Here is a 26,521-nt window from a genome sequence, read left to right on the forward strand (position 1 = left end):
GCCCGCCCGCCATGCACCTGCATCGCGGCCCCGCTCCCAGAGCCTGCGGCCCCGCCTCACTGGGCTTCTCATTTCAAGGACCAGAGCCGAGTCCTCACGGCTTCCTTCGACCTCTCTCTGCGAGTCTACGTGTGGAATAAGGAAAATAAGTTTCCTGTCCTCAAGAGCTGCTATCACCTGCTTGGGGGCTCCCACAGATGGGCCAGGTAACTGCTCCCAGTTTCCTCCACTTTACCTGTGAAGTGACCTCACCTGACCCGCGAGCAGCATCTGGACAGGGGGTGTCTGGGACGATCCAGGAACCTGAGGCAAGTTGCCACTCAGATGCCATTTTCTCCTCTGCTTAAAAAAAAAAAAAGATGCTAAGCATCATCTGCATGACTTCCTCTAATGTACAAACCACCACCTGCACGCGGTGCTGCTCTTCCCAGATGAAGCAGAGGCTCTGAGATGAGGCTGTTTATGTACAGTCCCACGGAGAAGCACAGTGACGGTGGGCCAGCTCAGGCCTGCAGCCCTACTCTTGCCCCCACCCTAAGCTGCCAATTCCAAAACCAGTTACCAAACACAGGTGGTGGTGTGGTCGGTGCAGGTTAGATGGGAACAGTCCTCAGATTGCAGTTTTACTTTGGATTCTATAGTTAGGATCTTGAAATCACTTAGGTTTCTTCTTGCTAGATGGAGCTCTGCAAAATGGCCAGGGCGTACAGGCCTTACCCTGCGGGGCCACTCACGCTGAGATCACAGACAGCTGTCAGTGACTTGATGAGGTCTGAGTAGATTCAGCCTCCTGTGGCAGATGTTTTATTGTTTTCAGTGGAAAAATACCAAGCCCAAAACCAAATATTCAAAAAATTACAGATTTCTGTAACAAATCTATCTTATTTCTGAGTTTTAATCAGTTGTCATTTGAAGATAATTACTAAAGTAAATTCCTAATTAATACAGAAAAATTTCATTCCTTTTTATTTTTATTTTTATTTTTATTTTTTAATAAATTGATTTTTTATTGGTGTTCAATTTGCCAACATCCAGAATAACACCCAGTGCTCATCCCGTCAAGTGCCCCCCTCAGTGCCCATCACCCATTCACCCCCACCCCCCGCACTCCTCCCCTTCCACCACCCCTAGTTCGTTTCCCAGAGTCAGGAGTCTTTATGTTCTGTCTCCCTTTCTGATATTTCCCACACATTTCTTCTCCCTTTCATTCCTTTTTAGAAGCTCAACTTTCTGATAAGATACAGATTCAACTTAAATCATAGGATAACTGGCCCTGTAAGTAGATTCTAACAGCCTCTCTTAACTTCCTGAACAAAGCATAGTGGACAGCCTGATGCTCTCATTCTGAGAAGGACTTGTATCCATTGCTTCCTCACTCAGGATTCCTCCTTAAATTCCTCTGAAGTTTGAGGCCACGTTTGCATCTACACTGCTCTATTTTTGCTAGTTAACACCCCGGCACACTTGCCCCTTCATTTACCTGCCCTTAGGGGCATGCTGAGTCTGTGTGACCAGAGGCTGGCCTTTGTGACAAGCCTCTCAGGCAGGAGAGGTCCTACTTAGATGCCACAACCACTCAGACTGTCATGATGGCTTCCTCCTCTGAGGGACACACAGTGTAGATGCTTGTTTTCATGGTCGCTGGAAGATGGCCAGGTGGGGAGGTTGCCCAGGAGGGAATTGTGCTTCCATGTTGGCCTCAACCTTCCCCCCTCTTTTCTATATGTGTCTTTAAAGAATTCTCCTTCACTGAAATGACCCCATTCTCAATGTGACAAATAAGTAACACACTTAGAATTCTTTTAAGCAATGTGCTTTAATCAGGACCCCAGAATGGATCATGATGTTGAATTATGCCCCTTTCCTTTTTTTTTTTTTTAAGATCTTATTTATTTATTCATGAGAGACACAGAAAGAGAGGCAGAGACACAGGCAGAGGGAGAAGCAGGCTCCCTGTGGGGAGTCTGATATGGGACTCGATTCCAGGACCCTGGGATCACGACCTGAGCTGAACTGAGCTCCCTGCTCCCCCAGCGTCCCAAATTATGCTCCTTTCCTAATTCAGAACAGATTCCTCCAGAAATCTGTAGTTTAGTGGTAATTTTTTTTGTGGGGGGAGCTTCATTTGGCAACAATAAACCCAGCAATCTTGCTTCATGCTGTTCCGCATAGGTTTTTTTCTAGCACCTTTTTGAATACTGCAAGATATAACCAGTACTTTCTGAGAGCTTTTCAGTTTCATCTGTGAATACATAATACATAAATTAATTTGCTCAAGAAAATAGGGAAAATGGGTCTGTTAAATATAAATTTACCAGCAACCTAGCTACATATCCCCAGGGATCAAACGAAGAGAAATGTCCACACAAGGACATGTATGTGAATGTTCTTAGCACCTTTATTCGACATAACCCCAGAGTGCCCATCAGCTGGTAAATGGATTCGCCCAGACAGGAATCTGACTGCACCATGACAGGGAAAAGTATTTTTGTACACTCAGTGTGGGTGAGCCACAAAACATTGTGTTCCAAGAAGGAAGCCAGATGTGTGAGCCCACGTAGTGTGATTCCAACTACATGACCCATCTAGAAAAGGCAAGTCTCTAGAAACCAGGGAAACCTTGGCTTCCTGCGGCTGGGTGTGGGTGGGGATTCACTGCAGATGGGCACAACAGATCCCCTGGAGTGATGGAAATCTAAATAGGTTGGTGCTGATGGTTGGACTGCTCTGCACATCATTTACCAGAAATCAGTTGAGGAAAGACTAAGGAATTCTCCAAAGAGAATGAGAAGGAAACATGCTAGTTCAACCTTCCTTGCCAGCAAACCGTGCGGACCACTGGCTGACTGGCATGCCACCTGCTGCACACCTGGCCCCCGTGTAGGCTAGCAGCCCTGCAGGTTTCTGAGATCCTGGAGATGCCACCTTCCACTCTTGTTACTAATTTCTAAGTTAGTAGAACTTCAGTTGCTACTTAAACTCAGTGTGGAATTTATTCTAAGCTAGAAGGTAGTTCCTGAAAGCCAAAGTGGCAATATTTTAGAAGCAATCTATTGCACAAACCAGCTTCCACAGAAAACTCGAGGCCTGTGTGATTTGGCTGGTTCAGTTCTCTCCACACCTGCTCACTCCTTGTCGTGCCTCAGAGCGGCATTGTCTGTCTTGCTGGGCAAATATAGCATCATGGAAGGTGCTGGCCCCATCAGTTCCACGCTGGTGTCTTTCACTAAGGCTGGTCGGGAGTTGATGGGCTGATTCTCAGTGCTGGGAAAATGACTACCCTGCAGAGATTGGATTAGTTACCCATTCTCCTCTATCAGAAGTTTCTAGACTTGCTGGAATCGTGATTCAGGCAACTACCATTAGGAGGGCCCACAGCTGACATGCCCACTCCAAAGCATGAGCATGTTTGCTCATTGTTAGGAATGAACACCAATCTCAACATAGATGGGGTGCTCGAGGGTGGAGAAGGTCCAGAGGTTGTGCTCCATCTTCATGTAAAGGCTTTTTTTTTTTTTTTTTTTTTTAAGATTTTTATTCATTCATGAGAGGCGCAGAGAGAGAGAGAGGCAGAGACACAGGCAGAGGGAGAAGCAGGCTGCATGCAGGGAGCCCGACGTGGGACTTGATCCCGGGTCTCCAGGATCACACCCTGGGCCAAAGGCAGGCGCCAAACCGCTGAGCCACCCAGGGATCCCCCATATAAAAGCTTAACTACTTAAAAGTATGTCTTTCTCAAGTTAACATGCAGCCTGTCCCTTCCTTTCGCAGTGGATTCACCCATGTGGAAAGCGACAGTATGAGCATTGTAGGTATAGAAGCCAGAAGCATTGGGACGAGTATTCTGAGGTCATATTGCTTCAACGTGCAGCATGGTTCAGATGATTGCGTCGATTGAAGATAATCTCACTTTGGTGAAGAGCTTGTCTACATACAAACTAAATTATTTTATCAACATTGGGAAAGGAGCAAGCAATTCTCAAATGCCTCTTATGAGACAGGCACAGTGCTATGTGACTTTAATTTTCACAACAAGCCAATGAAGGACGTATAGTGTTTCTGTTTGTCAGACAAGAAGCATGACCAGTAACAGTTAACCCATTACTGACCTGTTGTTCAGCTGCCATGCCACCTGCCCACGCTTACTCAGTAAAGTGGGAGAAGAGTGGATTCAAGAAGGCCCATGTTCCAGGGTGCTGAGTTTGTACCTTGATTGTTTTTTTGTTCAGATATGTAATGAAGTAAGGAACTGTGTTTGTTTTCCTTTTCTGTTACATGCGTCAGACGTTAATAAATGGTTGTATAACCATTGCATAACTGTAGGGGTACCATTCTGCATTTTGTGCAAGTGGCATCCCTGGAGTTGGTCCACAGGGAAGCCCTGGCTGCTTTGGTAGGCGTATCATTAGAGTTCTCAACTGCAAGCAACAGGAACAGAAAGCTAGCTAGGAATTTTCTGGAAGGAAATAGAGCATTGCACTGGGTCAATAGGAAGGCTGGAGAAGCAGACATGGGACCACAGAAAGTGGGGCAGCAGGCAGCAACCATGGCCTGTTCCAGCAAGATCGTGTCTGCTGTCATGTTCCCCCAGCACTCCCGTATGGCCGCCACTGCACACATGGCACTGACGCTGTCTGAAAACATGCCAGCTGCCCGGGAAAGTGGGACTTCAAGGCTCAGAACACCAGCATGTGTCTGATTTTCCAACTCGCCACATGCGCACACCACCTGGGCCAGGATGGGAGAATCTCAGCCCTTTAGCTTCAATTGAGCAGCTCCCAGTCAAGACTCACAGTGAGAAATTCTTAAAAAATAGGAAAAAATTGGGCAGCCCGGGTGGCTCAGCAGTTTAGCGCCTGCCTTCCACCCAGGGTGTGATCCTGGAGACCCGGGATCGAGTCCCATGTCGGGCTCCCTGCATGGAGCCTGCTTCTCCCTCTGCCTGTATCTCTGCTTCTCTCTCTCTGCCTGTGTCTCCTGTGAATAAATAAAATCTTTAAGAAAAAAAAAATAGGAAAAAATTATCGAGAAACAATGAAGATGAAAAGCTCTTTACTACAGTCTGTCCTTTTGTCCAGTACCAATACCTCCTTTTCCTAATATATATACTTCATACCCAACAGAGCATCTGTGCCCCATTTAGAAAAGCCCAGATGCAGTCATTTCCTCAAAAGGAGAAAATCTATATCCAACCCCCTTTTAAATCTAAGATAAGGTTTATTTGGGAATAACTTTAGGTTTACAGAAAAGTTGCAAACACTGCAGCAGATTCCACATACCTTTTGCCCAGCCTCCCCTGGTGTGAATATCTTACATAACGTAAGATATGTGGAAACCCAAGGTCTTTGTCATCTTGAAGTCAGAACTCTCTGCTAGTCCTATTACTGTTCTCTGGTACTCAGCAGTCCTGGTGCATCCTGCATATACAGCCTTGGGGGAAATGGAGAGGAGACGAGAAGTTAGCTGAAATAAACACACATGTGACACAGCAAAAAGGAAATAGCTGTTTCGTTCAGAAGATGAAGGGAAAGTTCAGGTAAGTTGAGATACAGGAGCTTTTACTGAAGATGCATGGAAAGAGGTTGGAGTGTTGGCAAAAGAGGGGAGGTCAGATAAGAGAATGGTGAGTGTATGGCCACCTGAGCGGTGTGGACGTGGGAAAGCAGTGCAGTCAGTGCGAAGGGAAAGCAGCAGCCAGGGCCTGGCGTGTGCTGGCTCTGGTTGCCCTGCCCGCGGACAGCTCCGTGGACCCCTGCTTTGGGTATGGTGTGGGAGGCCTGGAGAGGGAGTCCTAATGGGAGCACAGGAAGCTCTTGCGGAAGGTGTGTGCTGAGTCTACAGACGGGCTCCTCACAGGAAAGTGAGGTCTGTGAGATGTGATGCCACTGCCTGGGGGAAACAGTGTGTGTCATGCTCTCTGGTCCTCTGAATCCAAGTTCTGAGGCTTTCCTCTCATGTGGTGAGGACTGCGGCTGCTGGGGGAGCATGGGGGCCTTAACGGCACCTCTCATTCCTGCCAGCAGGCAGATTTGAGCCTTCCTCAGAGCCTCTATTACCCCACATGCAGCCCAAGATACTCTATTAAGTAGAGAAGTAGATAGAAAATATTGAAGAATTCCTAGTACTTGACCACAAGTGAAGTCTTAACAAATTCCAAAATATTAATTGCTAACTATAATAATTTTTTTCAAAAGACAGTCACACCAAACATGCACATACCTCATTAAAATTCACTTTTAAATAATAAGAGAAAATCTCCGCAGAAATTACTAAATTTTAAAATAAGAATAGAAGATATTTTCTTAACTGGATAAAAGGAATACAAAAGACTGCAAACATGCTTAATGACAGGTAATCAGAAACATTTCTGACATGAGAAGGTAAACTTGACATGGATCACCACTATAATTAATACTTTTGAAATTAAATTAAAAAAAAATAAAAATGAGTATGTGTGCTATAATTTCTAAACAGTACTATCTCCTTTAAAACCCTAAGAAAATCATTAGAAGTAGCAAATCATGATTGGTGATTGTTACACTGAAATCAGTGTAACAATTAGAAAATAAGATAGAAAAATTATCCCATTCACAATAACACCAGAAACTATAATATCTTGGAATCCACAAAGAAAATTTATGAAGAAAAAACACAACTTTTCTAAAGGAATAAAGAAGAGAGATGGCCCATGTTCATAGAAGAATTGCTACTTTAAAGAGGCCATATATTGAAAATGGCTACCATTTTAAAAAGAGAATGTAGAAAGATGGATATCGGTTGTATATGGAGCTATAAGAATACAAGAGTAGCCTTTTTCTGTTTTTTGTTTGTTTTTTTTTTCAGAAACAAAAGGGCAAAGGAAAGGATAGACTTGCCCTGTGAATTATAAAAACAAAATTAAACTTTATCATTGAGACAAGTAGCATCAGTGCGTGAATAGACCATAGATGAAACAGACCCATGTGTATTTGGAAATTTGGTTTATAAGTGACATTTGAAGTCAGAATGGAGAAATGATGCTTCAGCAAGTGATCTTGGAAGGATTGGCTGTAAAGTCAGATTCCTTCCTCATACTGTGCACAAAAATAAGTTTTTTATGTATGAAGGATCTAAATAACTTTTTTTAACATTATGGTGGAAAATTAGAAAAGGGGAGGCTTCTAAAGCATGATTAAATAATACAAAACTAAAGCCCATAGCAAAATACTCCCTATAAAAATTTAAATCTTTTGTACAAGTGACACCATAACCAAAATTAAGACATGCTGTTGACAGCAACCCCCAAATCGAACTAAGGGGAAACATAATTTACAGAAGAAACCAAACACTGAAGTACAGGATAAAATGCTCACAATCAGTAGTAACCACAGCAGAGTAGAACAATAATGACCTATCACTTTGCACTATTAGGCTGGCATAAAAAAGGGGGGGGGGGGCAGAAAGCTGGATGATGCTCTTTACAGACACATGGACACAGGACCCAGTGATGGAAGCTGCCTCAATCTTGGTCACATCTGGACGTCTTTGGCCAATCCAAGGTATGTATTCCAGTCCTGTAGTTCAGGGTAACAGTGTCTCAGCTCCCTAGCACCCCCCAACATCCCCTATTCTGTTCAGCAGAAGGCTGCCTTCTCTTATTCCCAGCACTTTTCAGGATGGGGCAGGTTTAGATGCTAATCTCCTTTGCTCTGAGGGTGTAGCTCTTTGTGGTCCTAGCTCAGTGTGGGGCTCACTTGTGTGCACCTCTAGTATACACCATCCAGCTCCTAGGTGGCTGACAGTCAGCTCTAATGCCCTGAGGGAGAGGGGGATCTGGTTGAGGGAATTGGAGGTGTATAAGTTTTGCGTCCCAGCTCAGTCCACCCTTTGCACCACTCCCTCCCACTGAGGACAGCCCTTGGATGTCATTGTGGGGCGTGCCATCCCTGAGCCCCCATCTGCCAAGAACAAAGGTGTCCTTAGTCTTTGCAAGTGTGACTGGTGTCCCAAAGTTGAAGAAGACCTGTTCTGGACACCTGTGACAAGAGCACTAGTGAAACGAGCAAGAATCCCTCTGCAGGATTCCCTTTAAGCAGCACTTTGGGCTGAGTTGTTTGGTGGAGTGACTCAGATCTTCATCCCCAAGGTAATGGTTGCTCATTGAAAGTCATTGCTGGGTTTAACAGTTAAGAGATACCCAGTTACTTACCTGCGATGTAGACACTCCACTCTACCTCATTACCTACCAGCCACCTTCATCCCTGATGTTCGTCAGTTACGATCCCAATCATCAGAGCCAGTCCTTTCTTTGCCTGTTGGGCCACTGGCCAAGAACAAGATAAAACTCAGGTGGTAGTTACAGTTTCCCCGTAAGAGGGATGCTTGCTGTGACCCTAAATTGCCTCCACTCCTATCTCCAGGAGCTAGGACCTATCTGTAATCCCCAAGAGCTCAAACAACAAAATATGCAGGATTGGTGGCTATCATTATAGGTGGGGCCACTCTTCTACCTGTTGGTTCTCAGACTCATGTATTCTAGCAGTAGTAGCACCGTCATTGGTCATTGCTTCAGAATGTATGCCCCATCCTGGATTGGAAGATGGTCTCCAGGCCTCACTAAGTGTTGATCCCTGGCCAGCACCATAGTGGAACTGTCAGTGGGCCATGTCCCCATCACAACAGGCCAGTTAATCTTGGATGATGGGTATGGGACAAGACCAGTGCGTTCTATTGCCAAGAGCTCATGGTCACATCTCCTTTGGTATAAAATGAGTCCTTTGTTCTGAGGCAGTACTGTGGGATACTGTGGCAGTACTGTGGGATATCACAGGTAAGGCATTCTGTAAGTCTTTGGGTTCTGCCCTGGCAGAACCATGGCCAGGAGTCAGGAGGACAGAATATTGGCCCATGATTAATGGTACCAAGTTGATAGCATCAATCTGTTGTCCACTGGACAATCCTTCAGCTTGGTGGCAACTGTGAGTCTTGATATGGGAAATCCTTGCCATCGAGCCTGTGCTTAGCCCTTATCCCTGATGCTGTCCATGGACCTTTGCACAAGGACTGGATTGGTGAGAAGAGTGCCTGGCAGCCAGAGGATGGTCATCCTGTGACCTATGTTACTGCGAGCCTTCCCTGCACTACATGGTCTCTGCCAAAAGTCCATGTATGTCTCTACCTCCAGGCATTTTCTTATGAATGAACGAGCCACTCTCAGCTTGGTTTATTTGAAGGACTTCCTTTCACAGTGTCTTTCAAAGATATCCCAAGTGGTGCTATAATGGGGCAGCAGTGTGGTAGGAGGCCATTTCAGCCAACAGCCATATAACAAGCCAGCCTACTTGTGATTCACTCTGAGTCCTTTCCTCGTGCTGGTTAGTCATAGAAACTGCCCCTCTCCTCTCCCCTATGAAGCACAGGTGCTGGTTGAGGGAGAGGCAGCACAGGTAGGAATCTGGATCATCTGTTCCTGTGATTTACTTAGGCCTTATAGCCACGCTTATGCCAGCCTCACACGGGCCACTACCATAGCACAATAGATCACTGCTGTGTACACCAGATTCTGTGGTGGGTGGATCATATCACATCTAGTTATGATGGGAAACTCTGATCAGTTCTCACTTTGTGTCCTGCTGTTGGGTGATCTCTGCTACCAGGACATAGGAGCTGCTCTTCAGACTACCGGTTCTCCTCTAGAAGGCACAGAGTTACTCCAGAATACTATATCCTTACCAGTCACAGACCTTCTGACCTGCTGAGTTCTAGGATCAAGGAGGACATCTTTTTTTTTTTTTAATTTCTTTTTATTGGAAGTCAATTTGCCAACATATAGCATAACACCCAGTGCTCATCCCATCAAGTGCCCCCCTCAGTGCCCGTCACCCAGTCACCCCCACCCCCTGCCCACCTCCCTTTCCACCACCCCATGTTCGTTTCCCAGAGTTAAGAGTATCTCATTTTCTGTCACCCTCTCTGATATTTCCCACTCATTTTCTCTCCTTTCCCCTTTATTCCCTTTCACTATTTTTTATATTCCCCAAATGAATGAGACCATATAATGTTTGTCAAGGAGGACATCTTATGCCACAGCTAGGATCACTGTAGGGCCTGCTCTGGCTCTGGGCCCCTGACAGTTTGGCAGCCTCTGGGGTTGCCCAGTAAGTGAGTCACAGGAGTATTCCCAGCTTGGTACTTGCTGCCTCCAAATTCAGATTCCAGAGAGATCCACAAAGTGTTATTTTCATTGTTTTTAAGTGGAGAGATATTTGAAGTGCAGCAGCTTGTCCTTCACCTGAGAAGATATGCCCTTGACCTTCCTAGTGCATGGTTACCTGGCAAATGGCCATAGGTTCCTTTGAGAAATGACTGAAAGAATACCTACTGTGTACATTTGCAGTGGAGTTAAAGGCATGTTAGTTTCTGAGGTAGAACTGAATTTCTTTCACTCAGCGTGCTCTGCGTCTGTAAATTTAGAGCTGGGAACTGGGTGTGGGGACCCCAATTATCCATTAAGGTGGAAGACAGTTCATGAATTCTTTTTTTTTTTTTAAGATATTTATTTATTTATTTATTTATTTATTTATTTATTTATTTATTTATTTATTTATGATAGAGAGAGAGAGAGAGGCAGAGACACAGGAGGAGGGAGAAGCAGGCTCCATGCTGGGAGCCCGACGCAGGGCCCGACGTGGGACCCGATCCCGGGACTCCAGATGGCGCCCTGGGCCAAAGGCAGGCGCCAAACTGCTGAGCCACCCAGGGATCCCCTTTTCTTTCCTTTTTATATGAATAAGTTAGCACCCTCAGGAGTTATGATATAATAGCCACTGCCTCACATCCCTGCAAGTCATGCCATCCTGACTGCCACTCTCACTCTGCCCATCCTTAGTCTGCTGGGATGACTTAGGATATTGCTACTCAAGTAAAAATTGTGAATCAAAGGTGAGTGCCCCAGGTCAACTTAAATGGTCTCTTGGTTCTGAAATTTTCCTTCCCTCATCTAACACCAGGATCCATTTTTACAAACACACTCTCCAGGCTCTATTATTAGGCAGGTCCTGTAATTCCTTTGTTATGTAGGCACTTTTTCTCCAAAGCAGGGTTTGTATTTCTCTCTCCAGGCTCTGTTGGTACCTGACTCTCGATATCAACCTAGAGGCAATGAGTAGTTAGGTGGAGGTCCTGAGAAGGACAAACATCATCATTCAAGGAATCCACCTCAGATGAGGCTAACATGGAAGGCACTGTTCCTGCCTTCAGGAAGGGTTCAGGGAAATGGGTGTATATGTCAGGATTCTCAATTGTCCACGAAAATATCCCAATCCCAAATATTAGAGTGTTACTCATCCTGCATCTGGGCCTGATTTTCACATAAGACCTGCTGAGGCTGTACATGCAGACTACTTTGCATTCCGACCTGTGCTGGCAGAAGATAAGGTTCTCTTGTTTTCAGATATTTTCTTAAGTTGGAGGATGTCTACCATTTACTTTTTGTAAACTGACATGGTATTGAATTTCATCCAACTACTGGAGGGAAAACTAATTCAGGTGGGTCATAGACCAAGAGAAAGAAGCAGGAGTACTCGAGAATCTAAGAGGGTGCACAACTCTGGAAAACAGCATGGAGGTTCCTCAAAAAGTTGAAAATAGAGCTACCCTATAACCCAGAAATTGCACTACTAGGTATTTACCCCAAATATACAAATGTAGTGATCTGAAGGGGTACCTGCACCCCAGTGTTTATAGTAGCAATGTCCACAATAGCCAAACTGTGGAAGGAGCCCAGATATCACAGATAACTAGATAAAGAAGATGAGGTATATATATATACAACAGACTACTCAGCCATCAAAAAAAAAAAAAAAATCTTGCCATTTGCAATGACATGGATAGAACCAGAGGGTATTATGCTAAGTGAAATAAGTCAGTCAGAGAAAGACAAATATATGATCTCACTTATATGTGGAATTTAAGAAACAAAACATCATAGGGGAAGAGAGGAAAAAATAAGACAAAATTAGGGAGGGAGACAAACCATAAGAGACTCTTATTAATCATAGGAAACAAACTGAGGGTTTATAGAGGGGAGGGTGGGTAGGAGGATGGGGTAATTGGGTGATGGGCATTAAGGAGGGCATGTGATATGAGCACTGTTAGAGGATTGATGAATCACTGACCTCCACCTCTGACACTAATAATACATTATAGGTTAATTAATTGAATTTAAATAAAAAATTTTATTTAAAAAGGTACACAGAGTTTCCATCCCAGTATGGACATCACATCTACAATTACAGAATATATTTTCTTTGCAAGTACACAGTGTGTGTTAAAAAATTAAAAGAGGGATCCCTGGGTAGCGCAGCGGTTTAGCACCTGCCTTTGGCCCAGGGCACGATCCTGGAGACCCGGGATCGAGTCCCACGTCGGGCTCCCAGTGCATGGAGCCTGCTTCTCCCTCTGCCTGTGTCTCTGCCTCTCTCTCTCTCTCTCTCTCTGTGACTATCATAAATAAAAATTAAATAAAATAAAATAAAATAAAAAATTAAAAGAAATACACTGGGAAATCAAGTCTCCATAAATATTAAAGAATTAATATTATTCAAAGTATGTTCTCTGACCACAATAAAGTTATTTTAGAAATAAATGATAAAGATATAATCAGAAATTTCCATGTTTTGAAAAGAAGTTTATTACAATAACCACATGTCAAAGAATACACTGAAAAATAAATTTAATCATTTTTGATCAAATGATGAAAACATTCTATGAATCAAAACTTGCAGAATGCAGGTAACCCAGTATGTGGAATTTATAGCCAAAAGTGCCTATTTTGGGAAAGAAAAAAAAAGCTGAAAATTAGTGAACCTCCAACCATCTTAAAATGTTAGAAAAAAATAACAGGAAAATAAAAATGGAAATGAAATTATAAAAATAGTGACTTATAAAACAAAAAATATATAATAAAGAGGAACAACAGGAGATCCCTGGGTGGCTCAGCAGTTTAGCACCTGCCTTCGGCCCAGGGTGTGATCCTGGGGTCCCGGGATCGAGTCCCGCATCGGGCTCCCTGTGTGGAGTCTACTTCTCCCTCTGCCTGTGTCTCTGTCTCTCTCTCATGAATGAATAAAATATATTAAAAAAAAGAGGAAAAACAGAAGTTAACATTTAGCTCTTTAACAAGACTAATAAAATTTCCAACTCCCTATGAAGACTAAGGAACAGAAACAGCACAAAAGGTGAACAGGGAGAATGTGAAAGGACATTACTAAGGAGAATGTGGAGGATATTGTGAATAATGGTAGGCCAGTAAATTCTTAATTTGGATGACATGGATAAACCTAAGAAAGGGACTACCCTGCAGAAGAAATAGGAAGGCTGAATGGTTCTATAGTCATTAAAAATAGAATTGAACAGAATTGAGAGTTTCCTCAGAAATTAGAAGATAGGATGGCAAGTAAGCACATGAGAAATGTTCAGGATCATTAGTCATCAGGGAATGCAAATTAAAACCACAGCTGCTAGTATAGGTAAAACTTTAAAGGAAAATGTCAAGAATACCAAATGTTGGCCAGGATGTGGGGCGATGGGAACTCGCCTGGCCCACTGCTGAGAGGGAAAATGGTTTCTCCTGCTTGGAATATAGTTTGACGGTTTCTTATCCAGTTACACATCACTTCACAGACCAGCAGTCCATGCCAGTTCTGTATGTTTACCCAAGAATAATAAAAATATATGTGTACATAAGGAAGAGTGTAAAAACTTTGTTGTTTGCTGACAGCTTTTAAGCCTACCACTTCTCTCTTCCCTTTCTGCTCACTTTTGGGCAGGCTGCCAAGACCTCAGCACAGGTGCCTGTTCCAATGGTGAAGATACGAGGCTCAAGCCACACAAGCCCCTGCCCATGCTCAGGAACCTTCCCTTGGCCCCAATCTCAACTACCCTAAACCTCCACACCAGTGCCCTTTCCTTGATCTTCCAAGTTACTTTTGCTTGGTAGCCATCCTGCTCTCCCAAGAAAGCCTTGTTATGTAAATAAAAAAAGTCTTAGTCTGTGGTAACATCATCAGTGTGGACAACCAAGTCGAACATGGCAAATCTGCTTCTGCGAGGTGGCCACCAAATCTACACAAAAGCTTGTGTGTGAATGTTTATAGGAACTTTATTGAAAATAACCAGAAGCCAGGAATGAACCCAAATGTTCATCATCTGGTGAGCGGATAAACAAATTGCGTTTGTCTACATACACAGTGAAATACTACTCGGCAATAAAAAGGAACAAAATCCTGATACATGCAAAAACATGGATGAACCTTGAAAGTGTTAGGCTAAGTGAAAGAAGCCACTTAGAGCAGCAGGCTTTCCCCTCCAGCCTGATGATTCTACTTAGAATATTCCACTTAGAGGATATTCTTGAAAATTCAAAACTATAGGAATGGAAGCCAAATCAGCAGTCTCCTGGGCCTGGCGGTAAGAAGAGCGGATTGAACACCAAGGGGCACAATAGGATTTTTGGTTGTTAATGGTCTACATCTTGTAGTGGTGATAGGATATAGACATTTGTCTAAATCCACCCAAGTATACGCTCATAAAAAGCGAATTTTACTGCATATAAATTACACCTCAGTAAGCCTGACTTAAAAGATTTCCCCAAAAGGAAACTCTAGACTCCACTGGTGAGTTCTGCTAAATCTTTAATGAAAAAGCAATTCCAAATCTTACACCATTTCCAGAGAATAGAAATAAGTGAACACTCCCAACATTTTAAAAGGCTAACATAACTTGATAGTCAAACCTGACAAAGACATTAAAAGAATAGAAAATTTAGGCCAGTGTCCATTATAAACATGGGTACAAAATGACAAAATATCAGTAAAACAAATCCAGTGATACATTTTTAAAAAGGAAAGTATATCATAGTCAAGATAGGTTTATCCTAGGAATGTAAGGTTGGTATAATTTTAGAAAATCTATTAATGCCATTTGCCACATTAACAGATTAAAGGATTAAAATAATAAACCTCAAAAGATGCAGAAAAATTAATAGAATTTAATATTTACGTTAATAACCAGCAAGCAAGGAATAAAGGGTAACATACTGAGAAATGTATCTATATTAGATCTACCACAAAGCATCCTTACTAGTACATTGAATTTTTTTTTTAAGATTTTATTTATTCATGAGAGAGAGGGAGAGACACAGGCAGAGGGAGAAGCAGGCTCCCTGCAGGGAGCCCGATTTGGGACTTGATCCTGTATCCTGGGATCACGCCCTGAGCCAAAGGCAGATGCTCAACCACTGAGCCACCCAGGCGTCCCCATTGAAATCTTTGTATTTATGATCAGGAACAAAACAACCCACTTCTGTTTAACATTTTTAATGGAGAACTGAGCCTGGGCAGGAAGGTACATAAAGATAAATGTATAGTGATTGGATAGGATGAAACAACAGTCTATCCTTTTTGCAAGTAAAATGATTATATATGTAGCAAATCCCAAATAGTCTTCAAATAAACTATTAGCACTGATAAGATATTTTATCAATTTTCCTAGATACAAATTGAGTTAAAATCTATTGTTCTGCTACATACTAGGAATTTACAAAATGGAAGAAGAGATACTAATTAAAATGCAATTTTTAAAGTTTTAAGTGCCTAGGAATAAATGCAACAAAATATGTATACAAAATTTTCAAGTAAAATAAATCTCTAATTAGATCTATTAAAGAAGACCCAAGTAAATGCAGAATATCATATTCTTGGGTCAGAGAACTGAGTGGTGAAGATATGTCAGTATTGTCAGATTTTATATTTTCCCCCAATGCAACCCCAACAAAATCTCAACATATTTTTTCTGTTACTTGGCAATATGATTCTAAAATTTGCACAGATGCCAAGGGCTGAGACTAGCTAAGGCACAGTCAAAAATGAAATTAAGGTGTGATATGAACACTTATGAAGATTAAGATAGTGCAGTATTGGTGGGATGAGGAGGGTGAGAAAGATTAAGGAAATAAGGTCGAGCCTGGAAACAGACCCATGGACATATACACAGAACAGGGAAGTCATACTGAAGAGCATTGAGAGGGAAGGACAGTTTTTAGAAATAAATAGGGTTGGGGTAACTGGGTAGCCATTTGGGGGGAAAAAATGGAATTTTTCTCAAACTACATGCAAGGATCAATTCCGTGACCCATGGGAAATAAACTATAAAGCATTTAGAAGAGTTAACGTATGGAAGAGTTTGCTTTTACTGTGTGGTGTTAGAATTGCTTAAATCAGTCATAAAAGAAATCATTAAGGAATAGATTTATAATTTATATTAAAATTTAAAAGCTCTGTACATTAGAAGCACCATTTAAAAATTGAAAAAGGGATGTCAAAATTTTTGCAACAGATATAAACAAAGGGTTAAAATACAAAAAAATATATAATTATTTTCTAGATTTAAAAATACATTTAAAAGTCTCTAATAAGAAAGGGCAGGCAGGCTAGAAAATATGGTACTTCATAAATAAAAATCGCCAAATATGCATATGAAAATTAAAATTATTCAGGGAAGTGCATACTAAAGTATGGTGAGAGGGCAGCCCCGGTGGCGCAGCAGTTTAGCGCCGCCTGCAGCCCGGGGTGTGATCCTGCAGACAGGGGATCGAGTCCCACGTGGGGCTCCCTGCATGGAGCCTGCTTCTCCCTCTGCCTGTCTCTCTCTCTCTGAATAAATAAAAAATCTTTAAAAAGAAAATAAAGTATGGGACGCCTGGGTGGCTCAGCGGTTGGGCGTCTGCCTTTGGCTCAGGGCGTGATCCCGGGATCCGGGATCGAGTTCCGCGTCGGACTCCTTGCGGGACGCCTGCTTCTGTCTCTGCCTCTCTCTCTCTGATGAATGAATAAATAAAATCTTTTAAAAAATAAAAAATAAAGTATGGTGAGATATTCTAAACCCTCAGATTGGCAAGAAACTTAGATTGAGAGTAACAAATATGAAGATATATTACAACAGGTACTCAGCACTGGAGGCAGTGCATATTAATTGGTCTGTTCCTTTGTGGGGGTTTTTTGGGTGTTTTTTTTTTTAAATTTTTATTTATTTATGATAGTCACACACACACAGAGAGAGAGAGAGAGAGAGGCAGAGACACAGGCAGAGGGAGAAGCAGGCTCCATGCACCGGGAGCCCGACGTGGGAATCGATCCAGGGTCTCCCGGATCGGGCCCTGGACCAAAGGCAGGCGCCAAACCGCTGCACCACCCAGGGATCCCTGATCTGTTCCTTAGGAAAACAGTTTGTTATTAAATGGTAAAGTCGGAGATACTCGTATCACCACTTCTAGGAATATCCACCTTGAGAAGCGCTTGCACACATGAACAAGATTGTTCATAAAAGTGTCATAGTAGCTCCAAATCAGAGCTCTAGATATCACTCATCTTTTTTAAAAAATTACATATACACACATTTCTATTGCAAGTGATTGAGATCTAGCTAAAGGACTGAGATCCAAGAGTAATGGCTCACATATGAGTGTTGACAGAGTCCAAATGCCATTTCTTCAGCCCAGAAGCTCCAGCTGCTGCTATTCCCAGAAATGACCACAGCAATGAATTCCAACCATGTGTTAGATGTTGTGCTAAGACATATACACAGTATTACAGGAAGACATCACAACTGTCTTCTGCATGAAGTACTATTATTCCCATTGTGCGGGTAAAAAAATCTAGTCAACTTATGATACACGGAGGGTATTTAAGTGTTAGCGAACTGGCCTAGTATCAAACAACACTGTCCAGCAGAATCCATGTCTGCTGGACACCAGAGCCTAAACAAGCAACTTAATCCCAAAGGCTTTCAAGAAGTAGACTACATTTACTCTACAGTCACCCAGAAAATACATCACAAGAGGCTCCTAAGAATATATATACTTGTATAACATGTATCTTTAAACATATGATTGGTAAGTAAGTCACTAAGCAGAAGATGCATCCAAGCTCCTAAAGTCACCTAGGTATGCTTTCTGACTGCTGGATCCTTTCTCTGTGCTGCAGACACCCTCTGCAGTACTACTGTGTTGACAAACTCACAGTTGGAAGGGGCTTTGGAGATGGTCCATCCAGTTCTCACATTACAGCCTTGCAAAATCTAAGGCCACGGGATGGAAACAGACTTGCCTGGAGACCTAGAATGTTAGTAAGAAGGGTAGGAACAGAACCAGAGCTCCATTACACAGTAATAAAAATAATTAAAACAGAATCAATAAATACTAGCTATTACTGTGTTGGGGCATCTGCAATATGCCCTGTAGTAACAGTATCTCATTTAACATTTAAAGCAATCTTTTAATAGAGATGTTGTCATCTCCATCTGGAACAAAAGGAAGGAGCTTCTAAGTCCAGGATCACACAGGTAATACATGGCAAAGCCTAGATTTGAGTCAAGTTCTTTATTTAGACTCAAGATTCTATGTTTTTTCTAATTTTTGCCTCAACTTTTATTCATGCTATTAAAGTACAGGAAAATAATTGCTTCAGTGAGAAAAGAACAGAAGGCAAATACATGATGTATTCTGTGATCAATATTAGAATGATCTCTCCAATAACTAAGCTTTATTCTTGTCTCAAGGAAAGTTTGAATGGAAATAGTGTTTGCACTGCATGTTACCACTTCAAGTTGTAAAGGTATGGGATCATCTGGAAACAACAAGGCCTTATTCTATTTTGTAGGAGATATCTGTTGACTCTCTTATAGACATTCTACTTGGATCTTCAATTGTATAGTCTTTTTCCTTTTACACCTTGTCTCAGTGGTTCCTTATTCTGTTTTCTTGGGTCACATAGAGATAGCAGGGGTTGCAGATGTTTTCTGTATTGAGCCTTTTCCATGAATTCCTCACCCATAGTGGCACTGGTCACCAGAAGGGCAGTTGAGCGAAATAGCCAGTTGTCTTATGAAGCTTTCCCAAAAAATTCCTCAGTGCTGCTTTTTCTTTCTCAATCTCCCTGAACCGGATATCTAAAGCCTTCTGGAGTTTCTGAATATGGAGCTTAGTCCTTTTCTCCTCCCCAAGGTTGTTCACAAGGGCCTTCCGCAGGTATATGCGGTCTCCTATTTCCAAGGTCCTCTTCTTCAGTGTGTAGCTCATTCCACCCATGGCCAAACTTTGGGAGAGGAAGGTCAAGACAGGAGTGAGGTTTCCCGTAAATGTCTCCGCAAAATGATTCTCCTGCAGTTTGGAATATTAGAACCATTACACCGTGGGAACAGAGACTCAGAATCTTGGGGCTGAGTGGTATCAGAGATACATCAATTCAGCCTGAACTCTTGTATTTGCCCATCAGAAGTTTCTAAGCTTGCATTTACTCTTCATTTAGAAACAAAGATGAGTGTTTCAACAGACCAGAGTGGCAAACGAATATCCGCTACTGTTTTGTGGTTACACATAGGTTGAACAGTAAGTGTCTTTGGACACTCATAGGCAAAACAAGAATGTTTGCAGACAAAGAACAATAGAAAATAGAGTCCATAATTCAGCTTAGTTTTAGAAGCTTTTCTTCATTCCTTACGTATTCACTTGAAGCTGTTAAATGTTTGAGATTCTGTAATTTTCTAGATATTGGACTGGACTTAAAGAAGTTCCTCATGAAGTATCTACTTTTAATACAAGAAAGGATAGGAAACAGGAAAATATGCATGTATCTATCATATGTGAAAAAAACCCCACAGGAAATATAAACTAAAAACTAATGGGATGTTAGAGATGGGAATGGACAAGGGGTGGGGATGGGGAAATGGGAATAGGTTGGGAGGAACAATAAGAGGAACACCTAGGTATACCTTTTAATTGTCCTTACGTTTATAAGTGTGTTTGGTTTTCAAATCCTCAAAAATCATTAAAATCAAAAAGGAATGGGGGTTGTGTATCCCACACCATATGTAAATTCTAGAATTAAGAAAGAAGTAAACATTGTGGATAATGCCAGCCAGGTTCTCTCTGTTGGAGAAAGAAACTATAGAAAATGTAAAGGAGAAAGGTTATAATGTACTCTGTGGTGCTGGACTGGAACTGGAGACACCAGGATGATACAGTTCTACAATCAGTGTGGATTCACAGTTCTATAAGTCAGTATGAATTCTTGTGAAGAAGACTGGATCATTAGAAACTCTGGTCTTCAAAGATGACTTAAAGACAGTGAAACTCTCCCCAACATGGTCTGAGCCCCATTTATTCCTGAACTCAAAATTCCCTCTGGCAAGAGAAGATAACAAGTTTTATGGTTTTATTTTCAGATTTTAGCCATGACTTTCCATAAGCTTTGATAGCATCGCTTTATTCCTTTTAACTTCATTAGAAGCAGACATATGTATATTTGTTCCAGTCCTTTTTAATCAGGAGGAGAAAACTTGAGCAATATGGAATTTTTCTAACAGAAAAGCACTTATTTTTCTTCTAACAAGAGAATTTTACAAATTTTTAACTTTGAATTGTGGCCTTTGGAAACCATAAAAAAATTTAGCAAAACTTGTTCATATCATCAACTACTAATGAGTACAAATACTGATAGCCCAATCAGACCACACTCTTTTTTTGTGATACTATAAAAGTTATTTATTCACCATACACAGAACATGTCCCCTACAAAATGTACATGTAAATCACTAAAAAGTATAATCTGGTGAACATTTTCTCAATTACAGAACATACTAAATTAGTTGGGATAACAGCTATCTGCCTCAAAATAATCTAATTGTAGCACCCAGAGTCTCCTTTATATCTAATGCAAAGTTAAATACTTATTTTGGGGATTATTTCCTAATATGTGTTTGAGGAGGTAGAGTTAACAATTTAATATAACTCTAGTATATTGCAGTCACTGCACAATAAATCTGTTTATTACATATTAAAACATTAAATTTTCATTATTTGTATTAATGGGATGCAAACAGAAATACTGCATACTTTTATTTTTATTTTTTAAAAGATTTTATGTGTTCATGAGACACACAGAGAGAGGCAGAGACACAGGCAGAGAGAGAAGCAGGCTCCATGCCGGGAGCCAGACATGGGACTCAATCCCAGGACTCCAGGATCACGCCCTCAGCTGAAGGCAGCGCTAAACCACTGAGCCACCCAGGCTGCCCATAATGTATACTTTTAAATGGCAGATAACCACAAAATTATCTTTGATAGTATTCTGGGTTTTACATTAAGATACAAATGGTGTAAAATAGTTATGTTACACCTCGAAACAATGAGGCCATACTGTAATGATTCACTAAATTGTGCTCACTAGACATTAAATAAATGAATTTTCTGTTTTTCTCCCCAATTACCCAATACAATTTTGCCCATAATAAGGGCTCTGTAAATAAATGTTTGCTGAATATACTTACTTAGGACAGAGGTGAGAAGAGATGGACTCTCTTAGCTAGATGTCAAGTATCAGAATTGGAATTTACCTGGGAAAGAGAGTGTAAGGAAGATGTAAACTGCACATGGCATACAAGTCAATAAACTTAGATGCCAACAAAGCAAACCATTAAGCAGAAAAACACTGGCACTGAAATGAACAATGGCAAGATTTGCCAATAGCTAAAATGGAACTGACTTTAAGAGATAACCAAGAGAAAGTTTATATCGGACCATATGTTTTCTCACCCAATTCAGTCTGAGACATACCAACAGAGGCACTGTGAGAGACTATGGCTGTCTTCCTCGAGAGTCAGACATTCTAGTTTCCAATCATTTATTATGGACCTGTTACCCATGAATCAATATAAACTTATTCAGATTTAGGAATTAGTTTCTACAAGTACAAAGTTGAATTTCCTTTTATTTGTCCTAAAATGCTTACTTTCAAACTTGAAAAGAGTTCAATTATTCCATATAGTTTCAGTAACATTCTTTTTTCTTTTCAGACCAGAGTTAAAATATTCATACAGTATTCATACTGCAGCACCTTCCACCCACCCTTTGGTCTCTTCAACTGCCCTTCTTTGGTTCTTTCTCCGCTTTGTCAGATCTTCCTTGAAGTGTAGGAAGCAGAACTGCATTCCAGCTGCAGTTTGGTCTTAAATAAAAGATGGATGTTTGCCAGTTTGGTTTTCCTTATTCTTCTCTGTGGTATACAGGATTTTGTTAGTTGAACTGGATGTAGCAGTTAACTGTGCCAAATTTTTGAGAGAATAGTACAATAGTTTCCAGGTCTTTTCCCTGGGTTCTAAACTTAGCGCATACTCTATGTAGTGCCTTCCTTTCTCACTGCAGCATTATCTTAATTTTTCTTCTTGCTTACTTGGCTATCATTGTCGGAATGGCTTTTGCTGCACTGTGGTCTTCCAGCCAGTCTACTTTTCTAGGACTGTAAGATCTTCTATAGTTGTAGTCAAAGGACCAGCTTCTTGACCTTTTTCATAACTTCAGCTCCTAGAATGTCTGTATCTGTCATAATCATCATAGCATGGAGAACTGTACACATTCTTCCCTTCCTTGGCTTTCATTTGATTTGGAGTCTTCCAATGCCTCTGTGCAAACTGTATGTTAATTTCATGTCCACAAATCTATTTTCTGTCCAAATTATGTAAAGCATCTGCAGCATCATGGACATCCTCAAATTGAACACATAAGCAAGTCCTCTTGGGTAGCGTGTGTAGAAATCAACTGGAACATACACATCAACTATAGGACGATAACGACCAGATTCCCATGGTAAATCTTCAGACTTGGCATCATCAGCTACATTCTTTATGAACAGACACGTGTTGGGGGAAGGGGCACAGGTAGTGGGACATGACGGTGACGTGAGTCTCAGCAGGAGCTCAGTAAACCATCTGCGGATCCAGTGGCAGATCCCCCCAGACCACACTCTTAAGGGAGTCTGATGGGTCCATATATTTGGGAGCGAGAAGCAAAGGCATCTTTACAAATATGACCCACCAGAAGAGACAATCAGATTGGCAAGGAGTGTGGAAGTGAACTTCTGGTTGAGATAATTTGGACAAGACAAGATATTGCTGTCAAATAACTCAAGGACTATCATAGGATAAAGATTGTGCGCACCCTGACAGAAGAACTAGTGTGAGCTGGTAGAGATGGAAGATTACAGCTCAGGGTAGTGAGCATCTCTCCCAGTATCTGGAGGTGCCCATTAATAACATATTTGTCACTAGAGATGTTCAGGAAAATTCATCATTGGGATGATTTCATGGACTAGGATGCATTCATGAACTAGGACACATATAAATATGTGGGTGCACAAACATATGCTGGAGCAAGGCTGTCTATAGAAGTCTCTGTGATAATGGAAATGTTCTAGATCTGTGCTGTCCAATACAGTAGCCACCATGATATATGGATTGAGAGCTCTGAAATGTGGCTGATGTGACTGAGGAGCTAAATTTTAAATTTTGTTTAATTTCAATTAAATTTAAATTCAAATAGTTTATGTGGCTTGTGGTTATCATACTGGACAACAAAGGTCCAGACTTATAGGTGGTGACATATGCACATGTCCTTAGGACCATGCCATGCTAAAAACAGACACAGACAGAAGCCCTTGTGCCTTCAGGCACACAGTTACAACCAAACAGACATACTGCACTCTTCCGCCCCTCAATCCCTCAGGTGTGCACACAGGGGGTCTTGTGTGCACCCACAGTCCAAATATGGGCAGAGACAGTAGCATCAACCCTTCACTGGAAGCCAGACCACTCCCCCTTGAGGGAGGAGGAGGCATGTCTCCCTAAGACATACATTCCTGCAGGATTGTATTGGACTAGAAGAAGATGTGAAAGCATTTGCAGGACAAACGTGTGCTTCTCTGCCATGTCTTCCAACCACTAAACCTTTCTGTGTCTGCTTGTGGTCTCCCTGCCCCCCTACTCATCCCACATTCCAGTCTCCAGCCTGACTACCAAGCCCTCTGTCACTCAAAGCTGCTATGACAGAGGTCAAAGTCCAGATCTGGAGCATGGGGGGAGATCATACAAAGCTCCAAGTCACCAAGAGTTCTGGTAAGAAGGGGACATGAGAAGCATGTATACGATCCCAGCCTGTCCTTGACAGAGCAAAATGGACCCCATAGGATTCTTGCTGGAGGCAGGCCAGGGTGACCAGAAATCACCTGGGGGATGCTAGAAAATTAAAAGGAACCTGACCAGATCCTGAGGGTGAGGACTCTGGCTGAACTGACGTAGCAGGACTCTTACTAAAACTGGACAATGCAGAGAACTCAGAAAAATGCCGACTGGAAAGTTTAGAAGAGCTTGAGCAGAATCTTCCCAGGACAGGATCTTCATCAAGGGGAAGCAGCACTTCATTATTATTCCTCAAGATACCCAAGGAGGTTTATCAACTGACTTAAGATCACAAATCTCCCAGTTGATGTGTTTGCGCACTTCTAAATGCCAGTGCCCATTAGCACACTAAGTGTTTCCTTCTCAAAACCACTGCTGGAAAATCAGGATGCTGACCCCAGCCCATCTGAGGCTGACTGGGATGACCAAGAAAGGGCAGTCAACACTCAAACAGGGGCCACTCAGGACCACTAGGAGCTAATAGGTGAACACCCAAAGAAAGAAAGAAAGAAAAAGGGACAGTTGGGGAAAGAGAAAAAGTAAAAATGAAAAAAAAGAGAAAAGTCCTACACACTTAGAGTTACAAGCCATTCTCAAAGATTTGTTTACAAAAAGGACAATGAAAGGCACCTTGGTGGCTCAGCCAGTTAAGCATCTACCTTCAGCTCAGGTCACGATTCCATGACTGAGCCCCAAATCAGGCCCCCTGCTCAGTGGGGAGCCTGCTTCTCCCTCTCCCTCTGCTGCTCCCCCTTCTTGTGCTCTCTTGTTCCCTGTCAAATAAAATCTTAAAAGAAGAAAAAAGAACAATGAATGTAGGAAAAACCATATTCCTACGCTCAGCTGGGTCACTCTGGGATTTGGACTTGAAGAGATGAATGACATGGCAGGGCATCACTGCACTATTAATCTCAGGAGTGACTGAGATTATTAAGGCATCCAAGGTACAGCTCTGTCAGAAGTCCTAAGATCTCTCAGATTTGAGAGATCCTCTGGTTGATCAGTTATGAAAGAAGATTTTTACCTTAAAATGGCATTCTGAGGAGTGGGAGGACCCTGGGCTTACCTCCTGTGGTGTGGCCACCTAGAGAACACCCACATCAGCATAAATAACCCAGAAAACCACCCAAAGACAGGCAGAACAGACTCTCTTGTAGACAAGAGGCCACAGCAAAGCAAATCCACCCCCTCCGATATGCTCTTGGCAAGATCCCATCAAAGCAGTGCAAGCCTGGCAGTGTGCAAGCAGTCCAGACAAGGGGCAGCCCCACTCCAAAGTGAGTTCTTCCCCAGGGAGTGGGGAAGATGACCACACACCAGTCTGACTGTGACCCCAGCAGTGGGCTGGGGCAGGCAGCTGGTTTGACTGTAGGCCCCACCAATAAAAGCTTCTCCGGGGACAACACAGGGAGAGCACCCTGCAGTCTGGTACTAATTCATCTCTGGTAAACACCTGGTCTGATTCATCATAAGCCCAAGGCAGCCCTGGACTGGCCCACTAACACCACAGGGACTAGACTCTGCCTACAACAGGCAGAGAGCCACTGCAGACCAGACTGCAGGGAAACAGTAGAACACCCCTTAACAACACACACCCTTGAGGCACCATTTTCTGGTGAAAAGGAGACATTGCACTGTGCAGCATTACACGACCTCTTCATAGAGCCATTACTTTCAAGTGTGGGAGACAAAGCTGACTTTCCTAATGCAGAGAAACCAACATAGTAATAGACAAAATGAGAAGCCAGAGGACTATGTTCCAAATGAAAGAGCAGAACAAAATCATACCAAGAGACCTAAACAAAATGGAGATAAGTATTATGTCTGATAGTGAATTTAAAGTAATGCTCGTAAAGATACTTGCTAGAATTGAGAAAGGAGTGCAGGACATCCGTGAGACCCTCCACAAAGAGATAGGAGACCTAAACAAACAAACAAACAAACAAACAAACAAACAAACAAATTAGAGATAGTAAACTCAGTAAATGAGATTTAAAATAGACCACCTGGAATAGATAGCAAACAAAAGGAAGAATGGCTTAGCAACCTGGAGGACACAGTAATGGAAAGTAATGAAGCTAAGCAGATGATAGGGGAAAATATACGCAAACTGAGAATGGACCCAGGGAACTCTGCAATACTGTCAAGTAACAGTCACATGGCAGGGATCCTAGATGGAGAAGAGAGAGAAAAGGGGGTAGAAGATTCTTTGAAGAATAGCTGAAAACTTCCTGAATCTGGGAAAGGAAAGAGAAATCCACATCCAAGAGGCACAGAGAGCCCCAAACAAAACCAACCCAAAGAGGTCTGCACCAATAAACGAATAAGATGGCCAAAAGTAATGATAAAGAGAGAATTTTAAAAACAGCAAGAGAAAGGAAAGCAGTTACATACAGGGGAAATCCCTATCTGTGGATCTTTCACCAGAAACTTTGCAAGCCAGAACACAGTAGCATGATATATTCAAAGTGCTAAA

At 42.2% G+C, this 26,521-nt stretch overlaps 1 protein-coding gene, 1 long non-coding RNA gene and 1 pseudogene across 33 annotated transcripts in view; 1 reads left to right on the top strand and 2 right to left on the bottom strand.

The window, feature by feature from the left end:
* The window catches only part of CDK20 (cyclin dependent kinase 20), a 39,098-nt gene extending 34,781 nt beyond the window's left edge, over nucleotides 1–4,317 (top strand). For 4 of the 10 annotated variants that reach the window (XM_038527338.1, XM_038527335.1, XM_038527334.1 and 1 more), the window contains 2 exons: nucleotides 79–206; nucleotides 3,772–4,317. In XM_038527338.1, the coding sequence (XP_038383266.1) occupies nucleotides 79–206; nucleotides 3,772–3,898 (255 nt within the window). In that variant the 3' untranslated portion in view covers nucleotides 3,899–4,317. Of the gene's footprint in view, nucleotides 1–78; nucleotides 309–678; nucleotides 954–3,771 lie in introns of those variants that run through there. The other 6 variants (XM_038527340.1, XM_038527341.1, XM_038527339.1 and 3 more) reach the window with 3 other exon arrangements.
* Nucleotides 1–26,521, bottom strand: part of LOC119870859 — a 59,919-nt gene that overhangs the window by 4,034 nt on the left and 29,364 nt on the right. For 3 of the 23 annotated variants that reach the window (XR_005354352.1, XR_005354363.1, XR_005354349.1), the window contains 2 exons: nucleotides 21,364–21,429; nucleotides 17,107–18,151 (listed from right to left, as the gene is read on the bottom strand). This is a non-coding gene — a long non-coding RNA (uncharacterized LOC119870859). Of the gene's footprint in view, nucleotides 1–235; nucleotides 340–1,907; nucleotides 3,282–4,925; nucleotides 4,978–5,279; nucleotides 5,431–8,225; nucleotides 8,303–12,424; nucleotides 12,481–12,629; nucleotides 12,807–16,831; nucleotides 16,857–17,106; nucleotides 18,152–21,363; nucleotides 21,430–26,521 lie in introns of those variants that run through there. The other 20 variants (XR_005354358.1, XR_005354357.1, XR_005354360.1 and 17 more) reach the window with 20 other exon arrangements.
* On the bottom strand, nucleotides 21,441–24,720 carry LOC119870858 (annotated as a pseudogene).

The sequence above is a fragment of the Canis lupus genome, chromosome 1 (assembly GCF_011100685.1).
Source record: "Canis lupus familiaris isolate Mischka breed German Shepherd chromosome 1, alternate assembly UU_Cfam_GSD_1.0, whole genome shotgun sequence".
NCBI classification, from domain to species: Eukaryota; Metazoa; Chordata; class Mammalia; order Carnivora; family Canidae; genus Canis; species Canis lupus.